The sequence below is a fragment of the Diadema antillarum genome, unplaced genomic scaffold (genome assembly GCF_040938485.1).
Source record: "Diadema antillarum isolate AM-2024a unplaced genomic scaffold, OU_Dant_1.0 seq00001435_RagTag, whole genome shotgun sequence".
In the NCBI taxonomy this organism is placed as follows: domain Eukaryota; kingdom Metazoa; phylum Echinodermata; class Echinoidea; order Diadematoida; family Diadematidae; genus Diadema; species Diadema antillarum.
Genome location: NW_027272185.1, coordinates 346,752 through 368,650, shown reverse-complemented (window position 1 = coordinate 368,650; position 21,899 = coordinate 346,752). Strand labels below are relative to the sequence as shown.

The 21,899-nt window shown below is 38.2% G+C and overlaps 1 protein-coding gene across 1 annotated transcript; it reads right to left on the bottom strand.

Annotated features, from left to right (window-relative positions):
- Window positions 1-10,114: 10,114 nt before the first annotated feature.
- LOC139709442 (adenylate kinase 8-like) lies at window positions 10,115-18,605 on the bottom strand. Its single transcript, XM_071621408.1, has 10 exons — window positions 18,485-18,605; window positions 16,454-16,538; window positions 15,777-15,940; window positions 14,983-15,133; window positions 14,060-14,131; window positions 13,247-13,450; window positions 12,646-12,777; window positions 11,792-11,881; window positions 11,207-11,348; window positions 10,115-10,442 (listed from the first exon to the last, which is right to left on the bottom strand). The coding sequence occupies exons 1-10, from the start codon at window positions 18,566-18,568 to the stop codon at window positions 10,115-10,117; spliced, it is 1,452 nt and encodes a 483-aa protein (XP_071477509.1). The 5' UTR covers window positions 18,569-18,605.
- Between the last annotated feature and the right edge of the window lie 3,294 nt (window positions 18,606-21,899).

Here is a 21,899-nt window from a genome sequence, read left to right as displayed (position 1 = left end):
CAATCAATTACTTATCTACGAGTCAAGACAGTTATTACTAGCGGTTTTTAATTTTGGTATCGTAATTCTAAGTAAAATAAAATTCCAGTACCCTCTATAGGGTCAAGGATATAAAGACGCCTAGCCAAATGATCTGCATTCTTCATTTTGCAGCTTTGATTTGTTTTTATGCTGGTTTTTTTTTCCAAGCGAATTAACAGCTAAGTGAAAGTAAAAAATTCGTTTGTCATGGTAACTCCACTTGCATTGGACTTTCCGTTCATTTTGGCAGTGCTGGCAATTTCCGCGCCAATAGTGCTGACTCGATGATAGCAAACAATGAAAGCTGGGAATGACGTTGAAATTGATCTCATCTTTGGCGGGAAAGGTTAAATACCTTTTTACATATCAAATAAACGTCTCGATGATATCTGGAGCGGGCAAACAGAATGATCCAGCGTAATTTGAAGATGGTGATTGATTTGCACTTAGCTGTACAGAATAAATTAAAGGCTTTTGTAACACTAGGCCTCCATCACTAGTCCTGAATTTTTTTTTAATTTTTTTTTTTTTTTTTTTTTTGGGGGGGGGGAGTATGCATGTTTGAATATATATATACAGGCCCGTAGCCAGGATTTTTCAAGGGGGGGTGCGGTCACTAAAAAAATGGACCTTCGGTACCAATACCAATGATGACACACACACACACACACACACACACACACGATTATATATATATATATATATATATATATATATATATATATATATTCTTTGGACGACCGAACTACAAAAGTTGTATAAGAATTTGCGCGCGAAGCGCGCCGCAAATTGTGAACTTTGACTGTTTTAATGACGTTTTAAAGTCTCGAGGAAATTTGTATTTTTGTCTGTTGCATGCAATCGCGTTACGGTATTTCATCTAGGAAATAGTAAAAACTCATTTTGCCAGGAAGTTGCAAAGTTTAATTGTGTTCGAGACTCTGCGCGCGTAGCGCGCCGCAAAATTGAGAATAGTGATTTTCCTGGTGTTGTTTTAACTTTTATTTTTTCTATTGTATACCCGCGTTAGCAGGCCTGAAGCCAGGATTTTTAAAGGAAGGGGGGATTGCGTTAATTAACAAAACGGTCCTTTGATACTGTCCCGGGAGGGGTAGCGACAATTAAAAGGTGGACACCATGCTCATACATGGACTTTCAAAATGGCCCCTAAACGAGTAATGATCATATGATTTTTTTTGGGCCTTAAAAACAAGTATTCCTTAAATGTTTCCTGCACCCTAAAGAAGTACTTCATCATGATTGAACAATATACCATTTTCCCACATTTCGGCCTTTTTGATACCCTTTGATTATATACGCTCGTACATCACACTTTCCATCTGATCCGTGAGAAAAAACGACCCCTATTACGCGTTTTCTTTAGCGAGTATGGTCACGGTGTCCACCTTTCAGTTGGAGTTTTCCATCCCATTGGATGCTGTTTGGAAGATGAAACATTCACTTTACTATACAGTATATCAGCCGTTGGTATGCGAGTTTGTCAAAAACGAAAATAAATAAGAAAATTTTTAAAACAAAATGAATTGTAAATGTGAACCATTTATATTTTGTCTCCTTGTGGTAGGATATTTCCAGCATTTCCGAACTTTCAAATAATCATTTTAGATTTAATAATATTAAAGGTAGTAGATCCGATTCGCAAACATCTCCAATATCAGTCAAATGTCATATTAACCATCATGCTAAGAAGGTTTTCTTTGTGAAATTTGGAGGTCAGTGAAATTCAAAAATTAAACATCCGTTAGCCATTGGAAGAAGTTGAGTGCAAATTCAGACCTCAGGCTTAGTGCTCAGATGTTATCCTATTTGATTTGATCTGTCTTACTGTGCACACTAAGATACATACTGGAATGGTTATTTCTTATTTATTAAAATAATTATAGTAGCATATTTGGTTACTAGCTGTCTCTAAGCATTTTCGAATTTGGGCTGCAAAGAGATCCACTACCTTTAAGTTAGAAGAGAGATAAGTAAATAATGATGACATAAACAAACAAAAAAGAATGAGTTTCTTTTGTAATACTATCTGACAAACTTTTTACTTTACCATTTTACTTCATAGCTCAGCACTTTCCATTCTCTCTCATACCCTCTAACCCATTACATTTAAATGAAATGCAACTAAAATGAGTTTGCGTGCCTGCATAATACTCTTTGGAAATTATAAGTGAGAATGTTCTTAGGTTTTGGCTCACTTTAAAATGAGAACCAATAGAACTGTCACAACATGAGAAAATGTATAAGTAATAATCAACAGTACATTTCCGAATTTGGCCTGCAAAGAAATCCGCTACCTGTAAGTTAGAAAAGAGATTAGTAAATAATGATAAAATAAACAACAAAAAAGAATGAGTTTCTACCGCCGTATCCAGAACAGAGCCTGAAACGGTGCAGGCTCAAGAAATCGTTTGTACTAATACGTCTTGAAGTACTGTGTGATACTGTTGACTCAGACTTCTACAAAGCTGTAAGTAAGAATTTTAACCCAATCCGGCTCATTACCTGTGTTTTTTATGAAAAAGATGAATAAAGAATGTAAATTAAATAACGCGTCACAATGCAGTCTAACGCTCTCACAATGTTATCATACATAGGGTTTTTCCCCGACTGTTTTTACTCCGGAGCTCTTGCAATATTCAGGCTTTTGTAATACTATCTGACAAACTTTTTACTTTACCATTTTACTTCATAGCTCAGCATTCTCTCTCATACCCTCTTACCCATTACATTTAAATGAAATACAACTAAATTGAGTTTGCGTGCCTGCATAATACTCTTTGGAAATTATAAGTGAGAATGTTCTTAGGTTTTGGCTCACTTCAAAATGAGAACCAATCGAACTGTCACAACATGAGAAAATGTATAACTAATAGAGAACTGGAGTAAGACAGGCCTTTCATTTTGTTTTGTCTCTCCTGATCGTTCGCAAGAAATGCTAATTCATGACCACCTTTTCACAATTTGATTGGAGCATGCATTCATAATGGAAAATAGTTGACATAATAATCTATCCCCAGGCATTATCATGCCAACATGTACTTATATGTACATGTACTATATCCTTGTGAGACGTAGATATAAAATGTCTCAGGTTTTCGATTATAGTAATTTCGAGGAAATTTCTTTAATCTTTATCATATGTGACCGTGCACCTCAAAACGAACATAAAGTCGCACACACTGATTTTGCGTGAGGACTGAAAATAAGTGAAGTGGGTCAACCTAACCGAACTTGACTTTTTCATATTTTCTGAAAGAGAGGGTCTTCCTTTACATTATGCTAAAATTTGGTATCATAAAATGGGCAGGAATTACTGTGTTTTTTAGCAGTTTATCTCGAACATTTTTTTGGTAGAATAGTGTGGTTAGGTGTGTCTTTAGAATCCCTTTTTCATTTCTGAAAAACCTTGTCCACACTCTTCACTTTCAACTTATAACTTTTGAAAAGATAGTGTTACCGCTTTGAAAGTTGGCATTGATTATGGACAGAATGTGTTAATGAGGCATGCTTAATTTCAGTTTAATCTGATAATCCCTTCATTGTTGTTACTCTGGTGGTTTACTTTCTGTTTTTTTTTTTGTCTCATTCATCGCACAGCTAGCACGGTTTGGTAAAGATTAAGCGCTTGAATAGACACTGTACTTTAATAAGAGCCTCTTTTCTCAGTTCACACTTTTCCTGAGTTTGTGCTTTCTTTCCAATAGGAGAGTCCATTTGATTTGAGTTATACATCATTTTAAAGCTTAAAGTGTGCTCTTTCAGAATATGGTCTTAACTAAAAATTCATGTCTGGCGACTTTTTGTTTGTTTTGAGGTGCAGGGTCACATTATATGTAAACTTGAGGCTATTAGATTTTCATCCACTTACCTCTGTTCCTGTGAAAAAATGCAAGTGTCAACCTCAATGTCATCCACGAATCGCACGTACTCGGGCGGCCAGTGGAAAAAAAAAAACACCGGTCACACGCGCCAAGGGCCATGGCATGCAGTGCCAATATAATAATAGCTCGCACAAATTGATACATAACATTTGTGTTTGTGTGCATGGGGACGATCCGATGGTTCATACAACAAAAGGGTTTCGTACAATTATTTTTAACATTGTTAAACGTACTCTTCCACATTTACGTAGCATATAATGTGTCTTTATATTTATTTGGATTGTTATCTTGAGAATTGCTAAAAACCGTTATTATGAAAAAGTGGACCTTTCAGAATTTGGGGGGGGGGGGGGTGCGTACGCACCCGACGCACCCCCCCCCCCCCCCCCTGGCTACGGGCCTGTATATATCTATATATATATATCTATATATATATATATATATATATATATATATATATATATATATATATATATATTATATAATATAGATATAGATATAGATATAGACATAATATATAAATATATATCTATATATGATCCACATCACAGTAAACGACAGCAGTCTCTTTTATTTTCAGTGAGCATTTAGGATGTCACACTCTTTTTTCCCCTGTTGTAATATGGCGTTACACTGTATAACAAACCAATTGCAACAAATAAAAAAATACAGTGACTCTCATTTTACAATGTTAATCATGCCATTTGTAGACCTGACGATGCATCACAAACTAAACAAAGGTATAAATCACGTGACATATTGTTCATTCCCGACGTATCAGCATGGCTTGCGCAGATGCTGTGTAATAAAGAAAGAAGCATGTACATTATCACAAAAGCAATTCATATTATCTATAATATATTATATAGCTACATACTATCATCTATTTACTTATAATATACAAATATAAATATAATAAAATAATATATGTATACAGGTATCTTTATCTGTCATTCCACTTGAAAGGCAATATAGACTTCTACTCCCAACGTCCCATAATTGAATTTTATTTTCTTTTGCGTATCGGCGGGGTGTATTTGTGTGTAATCATAGGCGAAATCCATCATTCTGACAACTTTCTGACAGCTAGTTGGCTGTCTTTATTGTTGAGGGGAAACGAGACCAGTGACCCCAGCTCCTCAATAAATTGTTGTTATCGTAGTCAAGTCATATCTTTCTCGCTAGTCTTATTAGCGTATAACTACAGCAGGTAGATTAGATGTCCTTACGTGCATTTCCATAGATTTGCATGATAAAAGAGTGGATCATGAGACTCGGTAAACCCCACGTCATTGTTCAAGCTGCGTCTGATAAAAAAGGAGCAAGCCTTGATTTGATTTAATTTGATTTATCTATTTCTGAATTTTTCACAGATTAATGATTACATTACAGTGAATTCTGCCAAGAATAATAACTAGATATTGCGTACACAAATCACACAATATGCATAAATGTACTAATTGACATTAACATACATCCAGGGGCCGCGGAACGGGGGGGGGGGGGGGCCGCTGGGGGCTGCAGCCCCCTCCCCTCCCCCTTCACTTTTGGTTTGTAAAAAAGAAATAAAATGAAAATGGGAAAAAATCGGGGAAAAAAATCACAACACCCATGAATTTGAATTTCCAAAGATTCCGCCCCTACATTCTTTCCGTCTAAGCGGAAAAACGTTCCGCGGCCCCTGAAATCAATAATTACAGAGAAATTTAGGAGATCGCCATCTTAGGCGACTTGAGTTTTACTTTGATGGCGTCCTCTGAAAAGAATGCATATGGGTAATTTTCCATTGCAAATCAAATTTGTAATTAAATTTATTGGTAAGGAGTTGTATGCATCCAAGTCTTACATTTGTGTATTTGTGAGTGTGATTGTGTGTATACGAATGTGCACACAGCTTGTGTACTATGTGAATTTGTATTAATGTGAGTAGGTGTGAGTGTGTGTATGTGTGTGTGTGGGGGGGGGGGGGGTGTAAAGGGGGCATTGTGTTATTCCGGCGAATATAATTACCTGCGTATGTCTGTGTAAATTGTGCATGTCTTAGCATGAACTATCATTGTATTCTGATGTTTCTAATGGGGATGAGATCAAGCGATAAACAGTCAATCTTTTATCTGTAGATCAGAGAAGTGGAGAGAATCATGAAATTAGGTAGTTATTTTGACATGCTTTGTTTAGTTGTGTTGTGTTTTGTTTTTTTCGCGATGACCACATTAATCAAGGCGATGGTGCCATCAATTCACTAATTCAAAACGATGTTTTCATATACTGGAAAATATTATTGCAGTGGCGGATCCAGAGGGGGGGGGGCGCAACCGGCGCACGCCCCCCTTTTATTTTTCGTGAAAAACAAAAGAAATAAAAAGAAAAAAGAATGAAATGAAACCCGGAAGTGCCACCAGAAATATTATAGTCACGCCCCCCTTTACAGAATTCCTGGATCCGCCCCTGTATTGCATAAATTATTTTCATTGATAATTTGGTAGCTTACCTAGATCTTAAAAGACAAGTTATGAATATTTATTCATTGAAACACTTCGAATCAAAAGGAATTTCAGTAAGGCGTTGTTTGCAGATAAATGAAAGACTTGGGATTCAATCACATCATCATCATCTCGTCCATATATCATGTAAGGTAAGTGTAAATGAAATTACTAATTCGTCATGATATTTGGAACCTTGTATTTCAATATCTGTCTGTCTGTCTATCTGTCTGACAGTAAGTGCATGCTTTATATTTTGGTGATAAGACAAGAATTCTGGCTCGCAGATAATCGAGCTGCGCTCTGTAAACGTGGTTCCTGTTTAAATAGGCCTATCTACACATGCAACAGAAATAGACTCCAAATTTCACTGAATTAGAGTTGCGAGCAATCTTCCCCATTTCACGAGCTGTGAATGTCACTTAAAAGGGCATCACTGGTTTCCATGCGAGCCAGCAAGAACAGAAAAACAGCTTAACAAACAATTGTGCGTGATAACAGCTACATCCAGCATGTAAATGTGAAGACAGCGGGGCATCATGATCACAGCCAGGTAGTCAACAAAATTCTGTAGATGGTGATGATGATTGTAGGTGTGGTCGTGGTGACGGTAGGAGAGATGGCGCTATCACTTAAACAGGATTTCCCAGCCTGTTTCAGACCTCTCCGACTGTTGATGATTTTAAGAACTGACAAAACCTCCGGATTATGAAAAGGGTGCAAATATGAAGAGTTTGATGGCAAAACGAAATAACTCCACTTGCGTCAATTTGAGATGTTTGCATAAAAAAAACCAAAGTCAATGATAAGAAAATATGGAATGTTTTCATCAATAACCTTAAGAATGTTCCTTCTCAATCAACAAGTGAGGTGTCACAACGAACGTTTTAATTTGATCTGATAAAAGACTTACTTTGAGGTCTAAAAATTTTGCATAACCGGTTTTGAGATAAAACTTTTCGTGCCGTCATTATTATTTTTGTTGGAACTAGGAGCACTTCCAGCTTCTCATTCTGGATAAACATACTTGCATGTTACATACGTCTGTTTATTTTAATTAATCGTCATTATCTTCTTATTTTCATAATCACTGTCCATAGTCGCGACAAGGCGGTTATCCTGACGGTACCTGTGGCTAATGGGTGTACATAGTTGCATGTGTAGATTAAGTAGTACACGATGTGCTTGTGGTGGCAGTAACTGTAAAATAGTAGTACTGTGTATACCTTTGGAATATGTATATGTATATATATTTTCTTTTTTCGGGGGGGGGGGGGGGGGAGTCATACTATGTATGTAGGAGTAGGTATTCCACAAGTAGGCCTAGATGGAATCTTATTGGGCATTTTTGGTGTGTGCATATTTTGTGTGTATCTGTGTATGTGTGTAAGTGCGTATAAAACTCTCAAGTGAGATTGCAGTTTCAAAGCTGGTCAAAAGGTGATCACCTATAATATGATATACTTGCATTGTCTTAAAGATGTGCAGTAGTTCAAGAATTGTTAATTGAAATTTGTACATGAATACATGAGTCAAATGATTTCAATGCAAAATATATAGTATATTACATGTACATTATATAATAGCATACAAATTAATGTCAAAAGAATTGTACATTGTGTACATCTATTTATTTCCACCTCGCCATCTACCTATCAATCAATCTATCTACACGTGGGCAGAGACTCCAACCCCAAGCACCTTCTGATCTGGAGATTCTCCCGCCTGAAACCCCTAGTAAACGGGAGATTGCAAGTTGATGTGCGCGAAGCGCGAAATTTCTTGCGGCTGGGGTCCAGTATACGGTTCTAGATGCTCTCTCGTGCTATCTAAGGCTTATTTTTCAACATACGATATAGCAATAAGTAAGAAATCCTTTCCAACGGGAGACACAGAGCCAGGGCGGGAGAAATCAAATCTCAAGCGGGGAGAACGGGAGATTGTGCCAAAATGGGCTTTCGGCGGGAGATCTCCAGTCGAAAGCGGGAGGGTTGGAGTCTCTGCGTGGGTATATATCTGCATATCATATGAATTTATGATATATACATACAGTAATGTACATATTCACTTGCTAATCTATCCATATCATCATTCATTCACCTATTCAGTGCTGATGTGTATCATAATTGTCATACAGGCAGGTCACTCAAATTACTTGCAAAGCACCTGTTCTGTTAAAAATAGATAAATAAACAAATACATGTCAAGATGTTGGAAAGAACTCCGGCTACACACACACAGTCTCCATTACCAACATACATCACAGAGATTGCCACCATAAACAGATTTAATGAAGTATTAACTTTATTACATTTACAAATTTGTACAAATATTTTTCCTGTATCTTGCAAGGAAAATAATATAATTTTGTCACTGAAGACAACATAACATTGACCAGTCTATGAAACACATAACTAAGGAAATGGGAATACCATTTGAAGAAACACATACATTTTGTACATCGATGTTATTTACAATTGTTTCACAGATAAGAATAGACATTTGACAAAGGTTTGATATAATTAAAACTTGCAAAATACATTGGGCAAACAGTTCCCCCTGCTGTCACTGCATGACAAACCATGAATTGTACAAACACAAAAAATTAGTCATCTTTACATTACAGGATCAGGGACTATTTTTATCCACAAACCATTCCTTATGAATGATGTGAGCTGAACCAAACCAAGGCATTAAAAAGAATGTGATGAAAACCAAGGCATTACAAAGAATTATTGTTTCTTTCTTTGTTTCTCATTGGTACACGGAGGACTGTATGCAGAAAATATAAACCGGGGATGTTTCATTTACTGGAGAGCAGTCCACATGAAGGGGGCAATTTAGAGAATATGCCGAGTCATGAGAGTGCTGTGTGTATCATGTAGATTTCCACACATTTTGTCATCTGTGAAGCCGCACTGTATTCCAAGTGTCACTCAAAAAGGGTATCAAGTGAAGAGGACAGTCCATTATGCAATACTTTCAACAAGCCTGCGATGCTTTAAATGAATACTTGCAGCCCTTAAAAACAGGCTATATAATGTCCATATAAGTTTTGTTTTTCTTAAACGGAAAATAGTATAGATCACCTTATGTCAAAGAGATATATCTACCTCAGTCAAAACATATTTGATCCAATGCACTCCGGTATGTACGGGGCAATGAGGAGCGATGGCATATATAAGACAAGTCCACAAAGATAAAATAATTGTTTGATGACTTCCAAAGAAAGTTGGATGAGGGCTAGGCTCAGAAAGAAAAGCCAGACAAAGCCAGCATGTGTTGCTTATTTTCTATCATATATTTCTCAGAAAGGTAAATTCACATGGTAAAGACTGCATTGTGTACAGATAAAGTCATCCTGATACTTCAGAGTTTATGCCAAAATTGAATCAAAATTGAAAAAAAGAAAGTTGCAAACAAATTCCATAACTCAGGGGAGACTGGTCCAGGTATTAAATGTCTAAAAAAACTCAGAAGCAACATACATAAAACGTGTTTCATCTGAGTTTGCATAAAAGCAACTGTAAAAAAAAAAAAAGGAAAAAAACTAGGATAACACATTTCATCTGGGACGTAAGAGAGGTTGGCCCATTTGTGTGTTAGTCTGTGATGAGACAAACATTTCTGCATCTCATCAAAGTTCATCTTAGGATCATGGGAACTGGGAGAAGGAGAACAGAACACACAGGTCTCGCTCTCATCCTCTCATTCCTGAGCGGGTAGTTTCCGTGGCAACGGGCTGACCAGCATGCTTTCCACAGACTCAAACACCGTATGGGGGTCCTGGTCGGCGTTGATGTGCTGCGCGTCTTCGTAGAAGTCGCCAATCTCCTCGGCATAGGTGTAGTACGCAGACAGGCGGTTGCGGATAGTCTCCTCAAAGTCGGTCGGGTGCTGGGCAAGACGCTCCTTGATGTCCGACGTCGGGGCGGGGTTGTACAGAGCATGGAAGCGGTTGCCCGTGACAACGTCCAGGGAGCGCATGGTCAGACGCTCGTAGACAGAATCATTGGGGACATCCAGGAAGAACACTCTGGGTGAAGAAAGAAAGTCAAGAAAGGAATACACAAATCAGTTTCCTTCCTCTAATAGGCAGAGATAGTGAAGACTACACATTCAGATAGCTTTAGGACAAATGGAATGTGATTAAAATTCATATTTCTTGAAAAAAAGTCAACTATTTCTTTTAGTCACCATTTCACAGCTCTTCCCTCTACACAATTACTACAACAATCTGTGCTGTTGAAAATGATGCACAACTCTGATACCAAGAACTTGCGGAGGAAAGAATATTGACTTCCGGCATTTAGCTATAATCTGAAATTATTTATGCCATAGATGACAAAAGAAGAAAAAGATTGTGCTACACCTCTGATGATGAATACAAGGTCATTCTCAGTAATTTCATTGAAGTTTTCTTTCACCTTAGTCAGGGCTTGACACTTATATTTTTCTCAAGTGACTCATTTGAGCCACTCAAATCTTAAATTTAAAATTTTGACGACCTGGAAAGAAATGTATTGGCACATAATATAAAGAAACATAACAATCCATTTTGAATCTAAGCTGCCCAACCAGGCCACCAAAAGATGATCTTGGTGGAAATTTGGTGGCCTGACACCAATTTCTAGCGGTCCCGGGCCATTGATAATGTCGAGCCCTGCTTTATTTACATGTCATTGCAAATTATAGAACAGCGAAATCTCTGACACTAAGCCTAGCCAGTAGTAGCTGCAAGAGCATGCTTCTTTTATAGGAGTAGGAAAAGTTTGCTTCTTTCTCAACTCCATAACTCACCGGTTTGGCTCGTGCCCAGCTGCCGTGAGGTTCTCTGCCTGCTCCCTCGTCCGTGGAAAGCCTCGGAGCACCCAGCCTCGTGTGGAACAGTCAATCTGGCTCAGCCTCTCATCCAGGATTTTCAGCATCAGGTTATCAGGGACTAGTGAGTGAGGGGAGAGAGCAAGATGAAAACATGACCCTCTTTGCATTGATCAACCATGTGACATATTGGTGCAGAGTGATAATTGGAGGCAACTACATTTAAACAACCTATCCAGACACTATTGTCTGTTATCCACAGCCTGTATGATGATGATTGTTGGTGTGTGTGTGTGTGTGTTTGTGTGTGTGCTCTTTTTAAAGACATTCATTTCATTTAATCATTTTCTTTTAACCATTTCACGTACTTGGTCGAAGAATGATATTGACATTCATTTTCTTTGTTATTGCCATAAGCACTAAAATCTTTAGGCGAGTCACCACTGAGGGCATTTGGAAACTGGCCAAGCAGTTTGGTCAGCAGAACGAGCAAAAGAAGAAGACAAAAACAAAAACGTTCAATAATGTTTTTATTCTTAATTCCTCCGACAGATAGTGACTTACCAAGCATGTTCCTCTCAACGTATGGTTTGATAGCCTCTCCAATCTTGGACTCATTAGAGATGGCTTCTTTGACAAGCTGTCCTGAGGAAACTAGAAAGACAAACAGACAATAAAAAATACATGAGCATATAGAGGTTCAAGTCTTGACTCGATGTACGTTTGTTGTTACTGAAATTTTTGCATGATAACTGTGTGGCTCAGACAGCTAAAGCTACAGAAACAGGCTACTTTACTTTAAGTGTCAAGTTTTCACTATTAAAACAATTTGAGTACTGAAAAATCATTACTTATCAGCAATGTACAGCACTGTTCTTGTGCTGTGTATATTCTCACTAAATTCTTTGCAGAACAGTTGTCAGTTGTGCTTTCTATTATGCAGCATGGTCCCTCAACACTGTCAACTGTAGCAAGTTGGACAATTAAACTGAAAATAATTGAGTTTTGATTTATTTCACATGGCTTCAGGGCAAGTAAATGCTTAATAGTGAAAAGAATGAGAGGACTGAGTGCTTGAAGTGGCCTTGGAAGGAGTAGGAGACCAAGGAACTTAGGATTCAGACTCTGACAATAGCCTCCTCAATTTCTCTTAAAGGGACACAACGGAGTCATGAATATCAAAATAATGGTGAAATAGAGTGAAATGATTGCCACTTATCATAAGCATCGCAAAAAAAAAAGAGGAAAGTGATAAAAAAAAGAGAAAACAAAAGAATTGCATGTATTCACGAGTAGTTATGAAGGAATTGTCATTTGGAGCCGGACCAGTCACCACACGTGGGTCTCAGCTACTCAGTACATTATGTGTTGAGACAGACCTAGTGGGGAAAATGAAGGAGAGAAAGAGATTCACATACCATTGATGATGTTGTATTTGCTGGCCAAGAGAGCAGCCTGGACACTCTTGCCACTGCCTGTGGGGCCGAGGAGAATGATGCGGGGGTTGTGAGGGGCCAGCGACCGTGGCTTAGAGCTCAAGAAGGTGGTCACTGCAGGGAGGAATGAAAAATAGACAACATGAGAATACACATAAAAGGTACAGGATGACTTACTAATAATTGAACAGATTTTAACCAAGTGTCATTAATGTACAGGTATTTACTATTCCATAATGTAAATCAATATATACATTTACTTCATTAATGTCAATGCAACATGATACCTTTACTGAAGACACCTCCATTTTCATTTTTTTGGGGGAGGGGGTGAGACATTTCTTCAGCAAATTTGTAGCCTATTTCTTTTTATTTGATATCATGAATCAACAAAATACATCATGCTGCAGAAAACGAAAAATGTGACTTATATGGAACAGAAGATAAACTCCTGTTTTGAATATCTGAGACCTTCTTTGTTAAAGCTATAAACTAGAACGACGGAAGCTCATTCTTGCTATGGAACTACTGGAAGTGAAGTGAATCGCTGAACAATACGTGAATCAATAGCTCTTCTCCATACCCTGTGAGTAAACATCAGCTTTGGGCTGGTCAGCGTTAATGGCCTTGGTGTACTTCTCAAAGGCTGTCTGCAGCCCTGGGATGAATCGGTGGTACAGGACCAGACGGTCCACCATGGCCGCTTCCCCGCACCCTTCGGGGGGCTCAACAAGTCGCCTCTCCACATCTGCACTGCTTGGATAGTCAAACGTTGTGTGGTACACGTCTGGGAGATGGAAAGTGAAAGAGGGGAAGGAGGTAAGAGGACAATTCCGTTTGGTAATGAGACAGACACATACAATGTTACATTTCATCTCAGAAACAGATTTCTGGTTCTGTTCAATAAGATAAGTACGTTTACTCAATTTTGCTGTTAAACATGAAAAAGCCAATGCATACAATTAAAATTACAAACTATTTCAGATGCTTTTAGCTAGCTACCCCTTCCCCCACAAAATAATAATGTACCTGTTAAAAAAGCTTGACAAAGCCACTAAAGTGTGAAAACTGCAACAGCTGGGCACAAAGGCCATTTTGACACATCAGTAATTTGAAGATGACACATTCCCAACAATGCCATTCAGCAGCAAATGCAACAAAAGGTTCACTAAATGAAGTTTAAAGTTATACACAAGAAAAGAAGAGACGCAAATGATACGCAATGGATAATGCATACATGTATGAGGATACCACTATGGGTCTGCATGATATTGCAAAAGCATTCCCATACAAGGATTTGACTAGTGGTCATGGGACTTTAAAACATATTTCTCCTACCATATCACCGCAATGAATTGATGAAAACAAATGTAATTGAGCGCTACATATTACTAACCTCCGGTTTCTGGATCAATTCTCTTTCCCATTTGCCGTTCAATGAGCACTGTATCAGGAGCTTCCAGGATAACTGACAGGAAAAAATATGAAGTAAATCTTCTAGCATAAATTCATGTCACCATTTTCCACTCAAAGGCAGAATTGGCTTCCTGATTAAAAAAAAAAATCTAAAAAATGTCCTCATAGACATTTTACACAGCTCATTTTCATCCAGGTACTGAATGAAATGTGACATATTTAACGTCATCCACATGATTTAAGCACAACAAATTCTTGGTGAAACATCCAAAAATGAGCACCAATTTTATATTCACAGTTCTGTAGACATTGTGGCACTTGGGACAGCAAACGCACCATTGCTAAATTATGACATAGTTCCGTGATAATATACACAAACTGATTATAATTGTAGCAAGACGATAATAGGAAGTCAAATCTTCAAATATTACTTAATACACAGTACACAAAGGGTAGTGCATTATTGGTTGGTCATGCATCTCACTCCTATCTGGACAGTAAGGAATAAATTACTATGCATTGAAAGCTGACAGAAATTCATCTAGCCAATCTCATTGTACATGTACCAGTGCACAGAAAGATGTGAATCCATCAAATATGCCACTGGTAAGTCAAGTGAATAACTGAACAATGGTGGTATGGAGTACCAAAGTGATAATGACAGTCTTTTGTTAGAACTTAGTGCTGGTTCCACAAGAAATACCCTTGCACAAGGCTTCAGGCAATGGGTTGGAACAAGGTATGAGGATGGTTAGCAACCATTGTGTTCACTGATATTCAGGTTACATGAGGTTATTTAGAACCAGAGTCCATGGCAATGAATGGCTATGATGTCACACTTTGGTACTCTATACAGCCTTGCAGCAGCTGGAAACTTGGCATGTCACCAAATGATAGCCTTACCAAAGTGCTTGGGGCTAACACCAATCTCCTGCAGGGCCAATGCCTGTTCCCTTGTGTCTGGAAACCCATCAAACACCCAGCCTTTCCTCACACAGTCAAAGAGCTTCACCCGGTTCTGGATCAACTCCACCCACACCGGCGTTGGCACAGGCTGAAAGGTCAGAGATGAGTGAAAGCGGTAGAGTGTTAGGAATCTCTTTGACAAGGAAATTAAAAGATGGCCAGTTTCTAGTTAAACAAGTTCAGCATGTGACTGTATACATTTGCAGCCTACCTAATTCACATGCGATATTCAAGTACCATACAGATGGAACAAGTAGATGATTGCATAATGCAAGGACCATGAGACGAATACTGCGTACGTGTCACTTGTACATTCCTTGTAACACTGTCATTATGAAGAGTTCTATCTTCTCAACACATTGAATTTTGAGTCTAAATCCCAGTGTGTGGAGAAGGGGGAAGACACATGGTTTGATCACAAACAACACTGTCCGTTCTGCTCTTTCTTTCTGTCACCATCACCCTTGATCCCAAACTCAATGCTATCCTATGGCATCTTTGATCATAATTTCAAACTTTACAAGCTAAGTCCTAGCCCCAGTTACAACACGTTGTCTTAAACATTTGGACAGAAGATGATGCTTCTATCAACAGACTTGAATGTGTCGTGGTTGTTGTTTTACAAAGAAAAAGAAAAGTAGAGAGAAAAAATGGGTCGTAGCATGTTCCATGACACTGCAATAAGATGACAAACAGAGACAAGGACGTAGTTCAGCCACACTTGTACCCACCTCTCCCTTTGCCTGGTGGGCTTTGGCCTTGGCTGCCACCGCCGAGACATCATCTGAGAGCAGAGTCTCCTTGCTGATGTATGCCGCCCTCAGCTGGGCACTCACCATACGGGCTATAGTGGTCTTCCCTGAGGCAGGGGGCCCATGAATGATGATTGCTGGTGCTACGAGAACATCGCAGTCACAGAGAGAAAGAGAGACAATATTTTGCATAAACTGTTTACATTGTATGGCCTCTTGACAAGATTTATTTTGGAAAGGTTTGTACATTCATTAAAATTTGTTTGAACACAGCACTTGACATCAAAACAGTTAAAATCAAATGTGGGCTCATGTCAGAGGTTAGGTAAGAAGTAACAGACCGAAATATACATGATTCGTAGCTTTCTACACGTACAAATGAAAAGCTACGCTCAGTATGCATATCTTTCACTTGCCTTTAGATCACGGGCTATTATCCCGAGGTAATTGTAAAATTGTGAACATCATGAGATGGATATGTTCCTCACTCTCAAAACATAATATGTTCAGGTCTGACAATTTATCCTCTTGTTTTATCACACAAAAGTCACACAGAAGAACAGTTTCCCTCAATGACTCAACACATATAATCACTTGGTAGCAACATACACTGTATATCTGTATTCACAGAAGGAGAAGAGAAAATATAAACTTACTGTCATTGTTGTCTCTCTTCAGCTGTTCGAGAAGGAACTCAAGAGGATCCTGTGGTTTGCTTACGAGCAGTCCCTCGATCAAGTGCTGTATGAGTGTAAGCATGTACATTTGAAGGAGAGGGTGTGTGTAGGCATATACACAAGAAAGAGAGAGGGGGGAAAGGAGAAAGAATGTAAGAAATTGTCATTCTTACTTTAGAGCTATTGCAACAATACATGACAAGACATGATATTTCGGTCTAAACCCTACTGCATTTCTGGATGACAATATCTCCAGAAGTCTATGTCATCACTTGTCCACTCGTTCATGTTTTCACAGAAAGGACTGAACATCAGTGAAGTTGATAGTCTTGATTGACAAAGATCTATAGATTGAATTATTTCAAATGTTTTCAATTGATAATGATAATTCAATAATAATATATAACACTTATATAGCGCATAATACTGACGTTTCTAAGCTTTTACATAGCCAGTCTATTGTAGATTGAGACAAATGATTGGTGTGTCACTTTGAAACATTGACAGGACACTATTCAAAGTCAGATCTAGATGCTGTGTATTGTACATTTATTTACAATGCTAAATCTTAAAAGGGTGCATATACTGTAAAAATTTTAATTTTTCATCAATCTACGCTGTGTAATGTACATTTATTTACAATGCTAAATCTTAAAAGGGTGTATATACTGTAAAAATTTTAATTTTTCATCAATCTATGCTGTGTAATGTACATTTATTTACAATGCTAAATCTTATAAGGGTGTATATACTGTACAAATTTTAATTTTTCATCAATCTACAGATATTTTCAGGGATGAAGAGGTCACAGACATTTTTGCAAACTGATGTTTTCAACTGACACCAAGGGTAATGTATTGTAATTGCGCAATTGCTGCCTGTCCATTCACTCTGCCACTTTACTGTAGAATACATGTACATGGTGATATTTTTGCATGTTGTAAAATAAGTGGCCCGACACCAACAGTGCTTCACAAAATTCACAAAAATTAAACCCTAGCAAAAATAACAGCTTTTACACTAAAAAGCTAATAGGCCCTACCTTGTCTAAATCTTAGCACTACATCCTGACTTATGGATCCTGCTGAGTATCTTCGTAGAAGTAGAAGTAGACTCTAGCAGGACATGTGCAGCAACATATAGAAACCTACTTCAGCTGGTTCCATATCGGGTAAATTTATAGTATGTAAATTACCAATGCTAAACATTAAACAGATACAGCATGAGCCATGACTGATTGACTCTGATTATCTGAAGTGAACAGTCATTGTCACATTAAATTCTTGGCTTAACTGCAGAATATCTAAGCAGAATATTCTGTCATGAGCTGAATGTGCGCGGTGCATGCATACGTGCATCCATACATAAGCTACACTTGTAGCAAGGGTAAGGTAGAATCAATTTTAGCTGTGTAGAGTGGTATGGTAATTGCAACCAGCACACATATATTAAAATTTATGTGCAACGATGTGACGGGCATTCTGCAGATGTTCCATTTTTTTTTTTTTTTTTTTGGCATTAATTTTGGGGTAGACCCGTACCTGTTAGACCCTAGAATATGGTCTAGATCCTATCTATTTCACAGACCACAATGTCATCATTCTACAACTATTGTAACAGTTAATGGACCCCATTATTTAACGTTAGAGTCTATAATAAATTTACGTGTTATGTAAAATCTATCCCATCTTTTCTACTCAAAAGAACCCGGCGCCTGCTCTGCAAACCAATGGAAACTTCAAAACTATGATTTTCAAAAACATCTTTACTGATTCATTTTTATTTTGGTAGTGGGTTCTATAGTCTGATATTAATTAACAGATATTTCGGGATACGGCTTTGGCTCTGCCTTTGATTTAGCCACGGCCAGCCACTCTGGCTGCGATGACAATACAGCACACACAGTATTAAACGGGTGGGACCGTAATATCACTCAACACACAGTAACAACGCACAACTTCAATAATTATCAAGTTTTTACAACAGATATCTTGGAAGTATACCTCCTACCTTGTAAAGCTCAAATATGCCATGCCTTTCAGCATACGTTCCAAACTGAGGAGGGATTCTCAAAGGCTTTTTGGTTTGATCCATATTTTATTACAAGTTGTTGATACACGGATGAACGTCGTTGCCATGCAAAAAGTTAGGCTTAGGACAAGGCGTTTCTTCAAAATAGAACAGGTCGGAGAACAAAGAGTACGGTTGCCCAATGATACTATCACAACGATATTTTGTTGGACTTATTGGAAAATCTGCGCTCTTCGCTTTTTAATTCTGTTTTGCGTATCAGCGACGGTGGATGATCCTATCAATTTATGAATTAAAAAATTCCTATTCTCGCAAGAGAGGGAGAGAGAGAGAAGATATGTCGAGCCGGAGAGAGAAAAGGGAGAGAGATCTCGAGAAGAGAGGGGGAGAGATAGGCCTTAGGAGGCGGTTGAATAAAACGGCACGGTTACACTGTATCAAGACATGCGAAATACCATTTTTACGCTGGTGCCATCCGTAGACTCGAAAAGAATGATTTCATATTCTGATTCCGTCCTTCATCATAATCAATACACACAATACATGTTGATGTTATCAACATTCTGTGTAGTTGCTCTGACGTGTGCACGATGAATAACGCGCAAGTTTGAGGGGCACGACACACAGGTAGTATGCCCCCTTATCGGGTTATTTGTAACCTCTCTCTTTTTTCCGACATTTTGCCGAGAAGCAGGGGCAAAGTAATGTCAAATAAACTTATTTTAATTGTTTTCATGTATCAAATTTGATAGATTTGGTTATATTTCATGGGGATGCCGACAACGATCCGAAATTCCGGCGACATGATGAAACCATAAACAATTGGTAAATCATAAACATAGACAGGTTCACAAAATTATCTTTTTTTTCCACATAAAAATACGTATACCTAATTAGCGACTATACCGTCATTGCTAAGCCATCATAACTTTACACTAACCCTACGAGAATTAGGGATGCACTGTCCTTGTTTGATTCAGCGAAACTCCGAGTGGCAGGCTCAACAGAAAATTACAGGGCGATGCCACAATCACTTCATCTATAAGTATCTATAAGTGAAAACACTAGTTTAAGAGGACGATGATTTTTTTTTCCTGCGTTGGGGTGGGGTAGGGGGATTTGTAGTTCTCGTAGTGCTGTGTCAGGGTTCAATGCCCGTCGAGATCCCCCCTAACCTTTGGAAAGTCATGTGGTTTCTTGTGACCGTTTATTTGTTTATTTATTTATTTATTTGTTTATTTATTTATTTATTTATTTATTTATTCATTTATTTATTTATCTATTTATTTATTCATGTATTTATTTATTTATTTATTTATTTATTTATTTATCTATTTATTTGATGACTGTTGCTTTTTTATAATTTGAGAGTCAAATGTGTGGGTTAGGGGCTGAAGCCAGCCCACCCCGGCCCCTCCCTTGTTCCGTTACCCCTTCTTTTTTGAAAGCATGTGGATCCTTGTAATAACACAGCTTAAAGGGATGGTATAGCTTTGGTTGAGATGGGGCTTCAGGTTTCCAACTTTTTTAATACATAATTAGAAACCTCTTATAAGATATGAAAGAGCATACAATTCTAAAAGGAATTCAAAGTTTATTCAATGAAAATTGTGTATCCAAAAACAAAGAGGTCCTAACAATAGGTGAGACCCATCTTTCACTGAGACCAATTTGTTGTACTTGGTTTTTGGATATATCAGTCATTTCAAAACCAATTTTAATCAAATAGTAAACTTTGAATATTCCCCCTAGAATTGTATCAAATTGCGATTCCTGCCTACGTTCAAGTTGACCTTTACAGAATAGAGTAAAATCATGCGAAGATAAGAAAGTCATAGGATTTTCAATGTGTGCACAGTTCATTTTCTAACCGCTCACTCACTTTTGGAGAAATGGTGATGTCATCTCCTCATAGACCTCTCACCAACCTTTGCAGAGATCTTCGCACATTGAGATCCTATTTAGATGTGAAATCGAAAAGAACAAATCATGTCCTTCACTTTGAATTATTGTCATCCGGTGTTAACCTGCTACGATGGCATTTATTTCCATTGGGACTGTGTAGTTATAATTGATAAAAACACTATTTCAGTGATATTTTTGTGTCCATGCGCGCGCACAAAACCAAACGAAGAGTTTTCAGGTGATGTAATATCACTTCTTCATTAATGTCAGTTTTGGCTAGCACATACAAAATTCTTACATGGCATAACTCTTTGATTTTATTTCCGTTGTTTGACAGCTCCTTCCTTCCTTAATGTACTCTATTTTTAAAGTAAATTTGCCCATGATGGAGTGGAGTATCTATGTTTTCTTGTTTTTTAGCTTAGCCATTGTTGCTGTTGCAAACCACAAGACAGTCTTAAAGGCGTCAGTGATAGACCCTAAAAGTCCGATAGTCGATCACATGCTCCTTGTTCCATCCTAATGAAATAGCTGCGGTCATACATAACTGGATGATGTTCTGATATGGCGGAGGATGTGGCCTAAGTAAAGTTAAAGTACATCACAGTGGTTACACAAAGGGGAAAGGGGGGGGGGCTGCAGCTCAAGCCACACCCCTCCCCCTCCTGCGCATTAAAAAAATATCTATGTTGGTTATTGCGAAAAAAATAAAGATACAAGAGAAAAATATACTGCAAACCACTAAAAACACAGGGTTCAACAGAAGGTTCCATCACCAACTCGCCCGAGCCAGCCTGTATGCCACCTTTCCTTCACATACACAAACATTAAAAAATACATTCCGTGGCCCATGTATGAAATGCTCGCCTGCAGGCTGATGGCTCTTGTACGCCACTTGCGTACGACGTAAGGATACGATCGAGCATCGTGCATTAACCGCTGATCGGCTGAAAGGATTTCATCTTGGCCAATTCCCTCTCATCAAGGAAAATCAGAGGAGAATCCCGCCGGAATACAGGAACCAACCACACGGGGCTCGGCGAGAGAATAAATCAAGTCAAAAGACTGCATACCTTATACATGCAGATCTATTCTGGCATAGATGAGGCAGTAAAAACGACTATCGAGATATCGTTTTGGCTCGAAATATCACAAAATATGAAATTAATCTCTTTGAAATCCCTCTGTGTTTCGTAATTCGAAGAAAGAAACGATGAGTTGCTTGGATTGTTTTTTTTTTTTTCTTTCCATCAGTGAATGAACTTAATCGTATGTGATATAATGACATCAGGAGCAAAAGTACACTACGCCATCAATGCCGATTTTTTTTTTTCAACGTATTCAGGTCCATTATGTGTGGGCGGAAGGGGGGGGGGGAGCATGCCTGATCTCTCTATGTCTATAAAGAGATCAGAGAGGGGCTGGGGATATAGACAGGAGCTCTTTCTGTATGTTGTCATTTGCAGGGGTTAATGACACTGGAAATCAT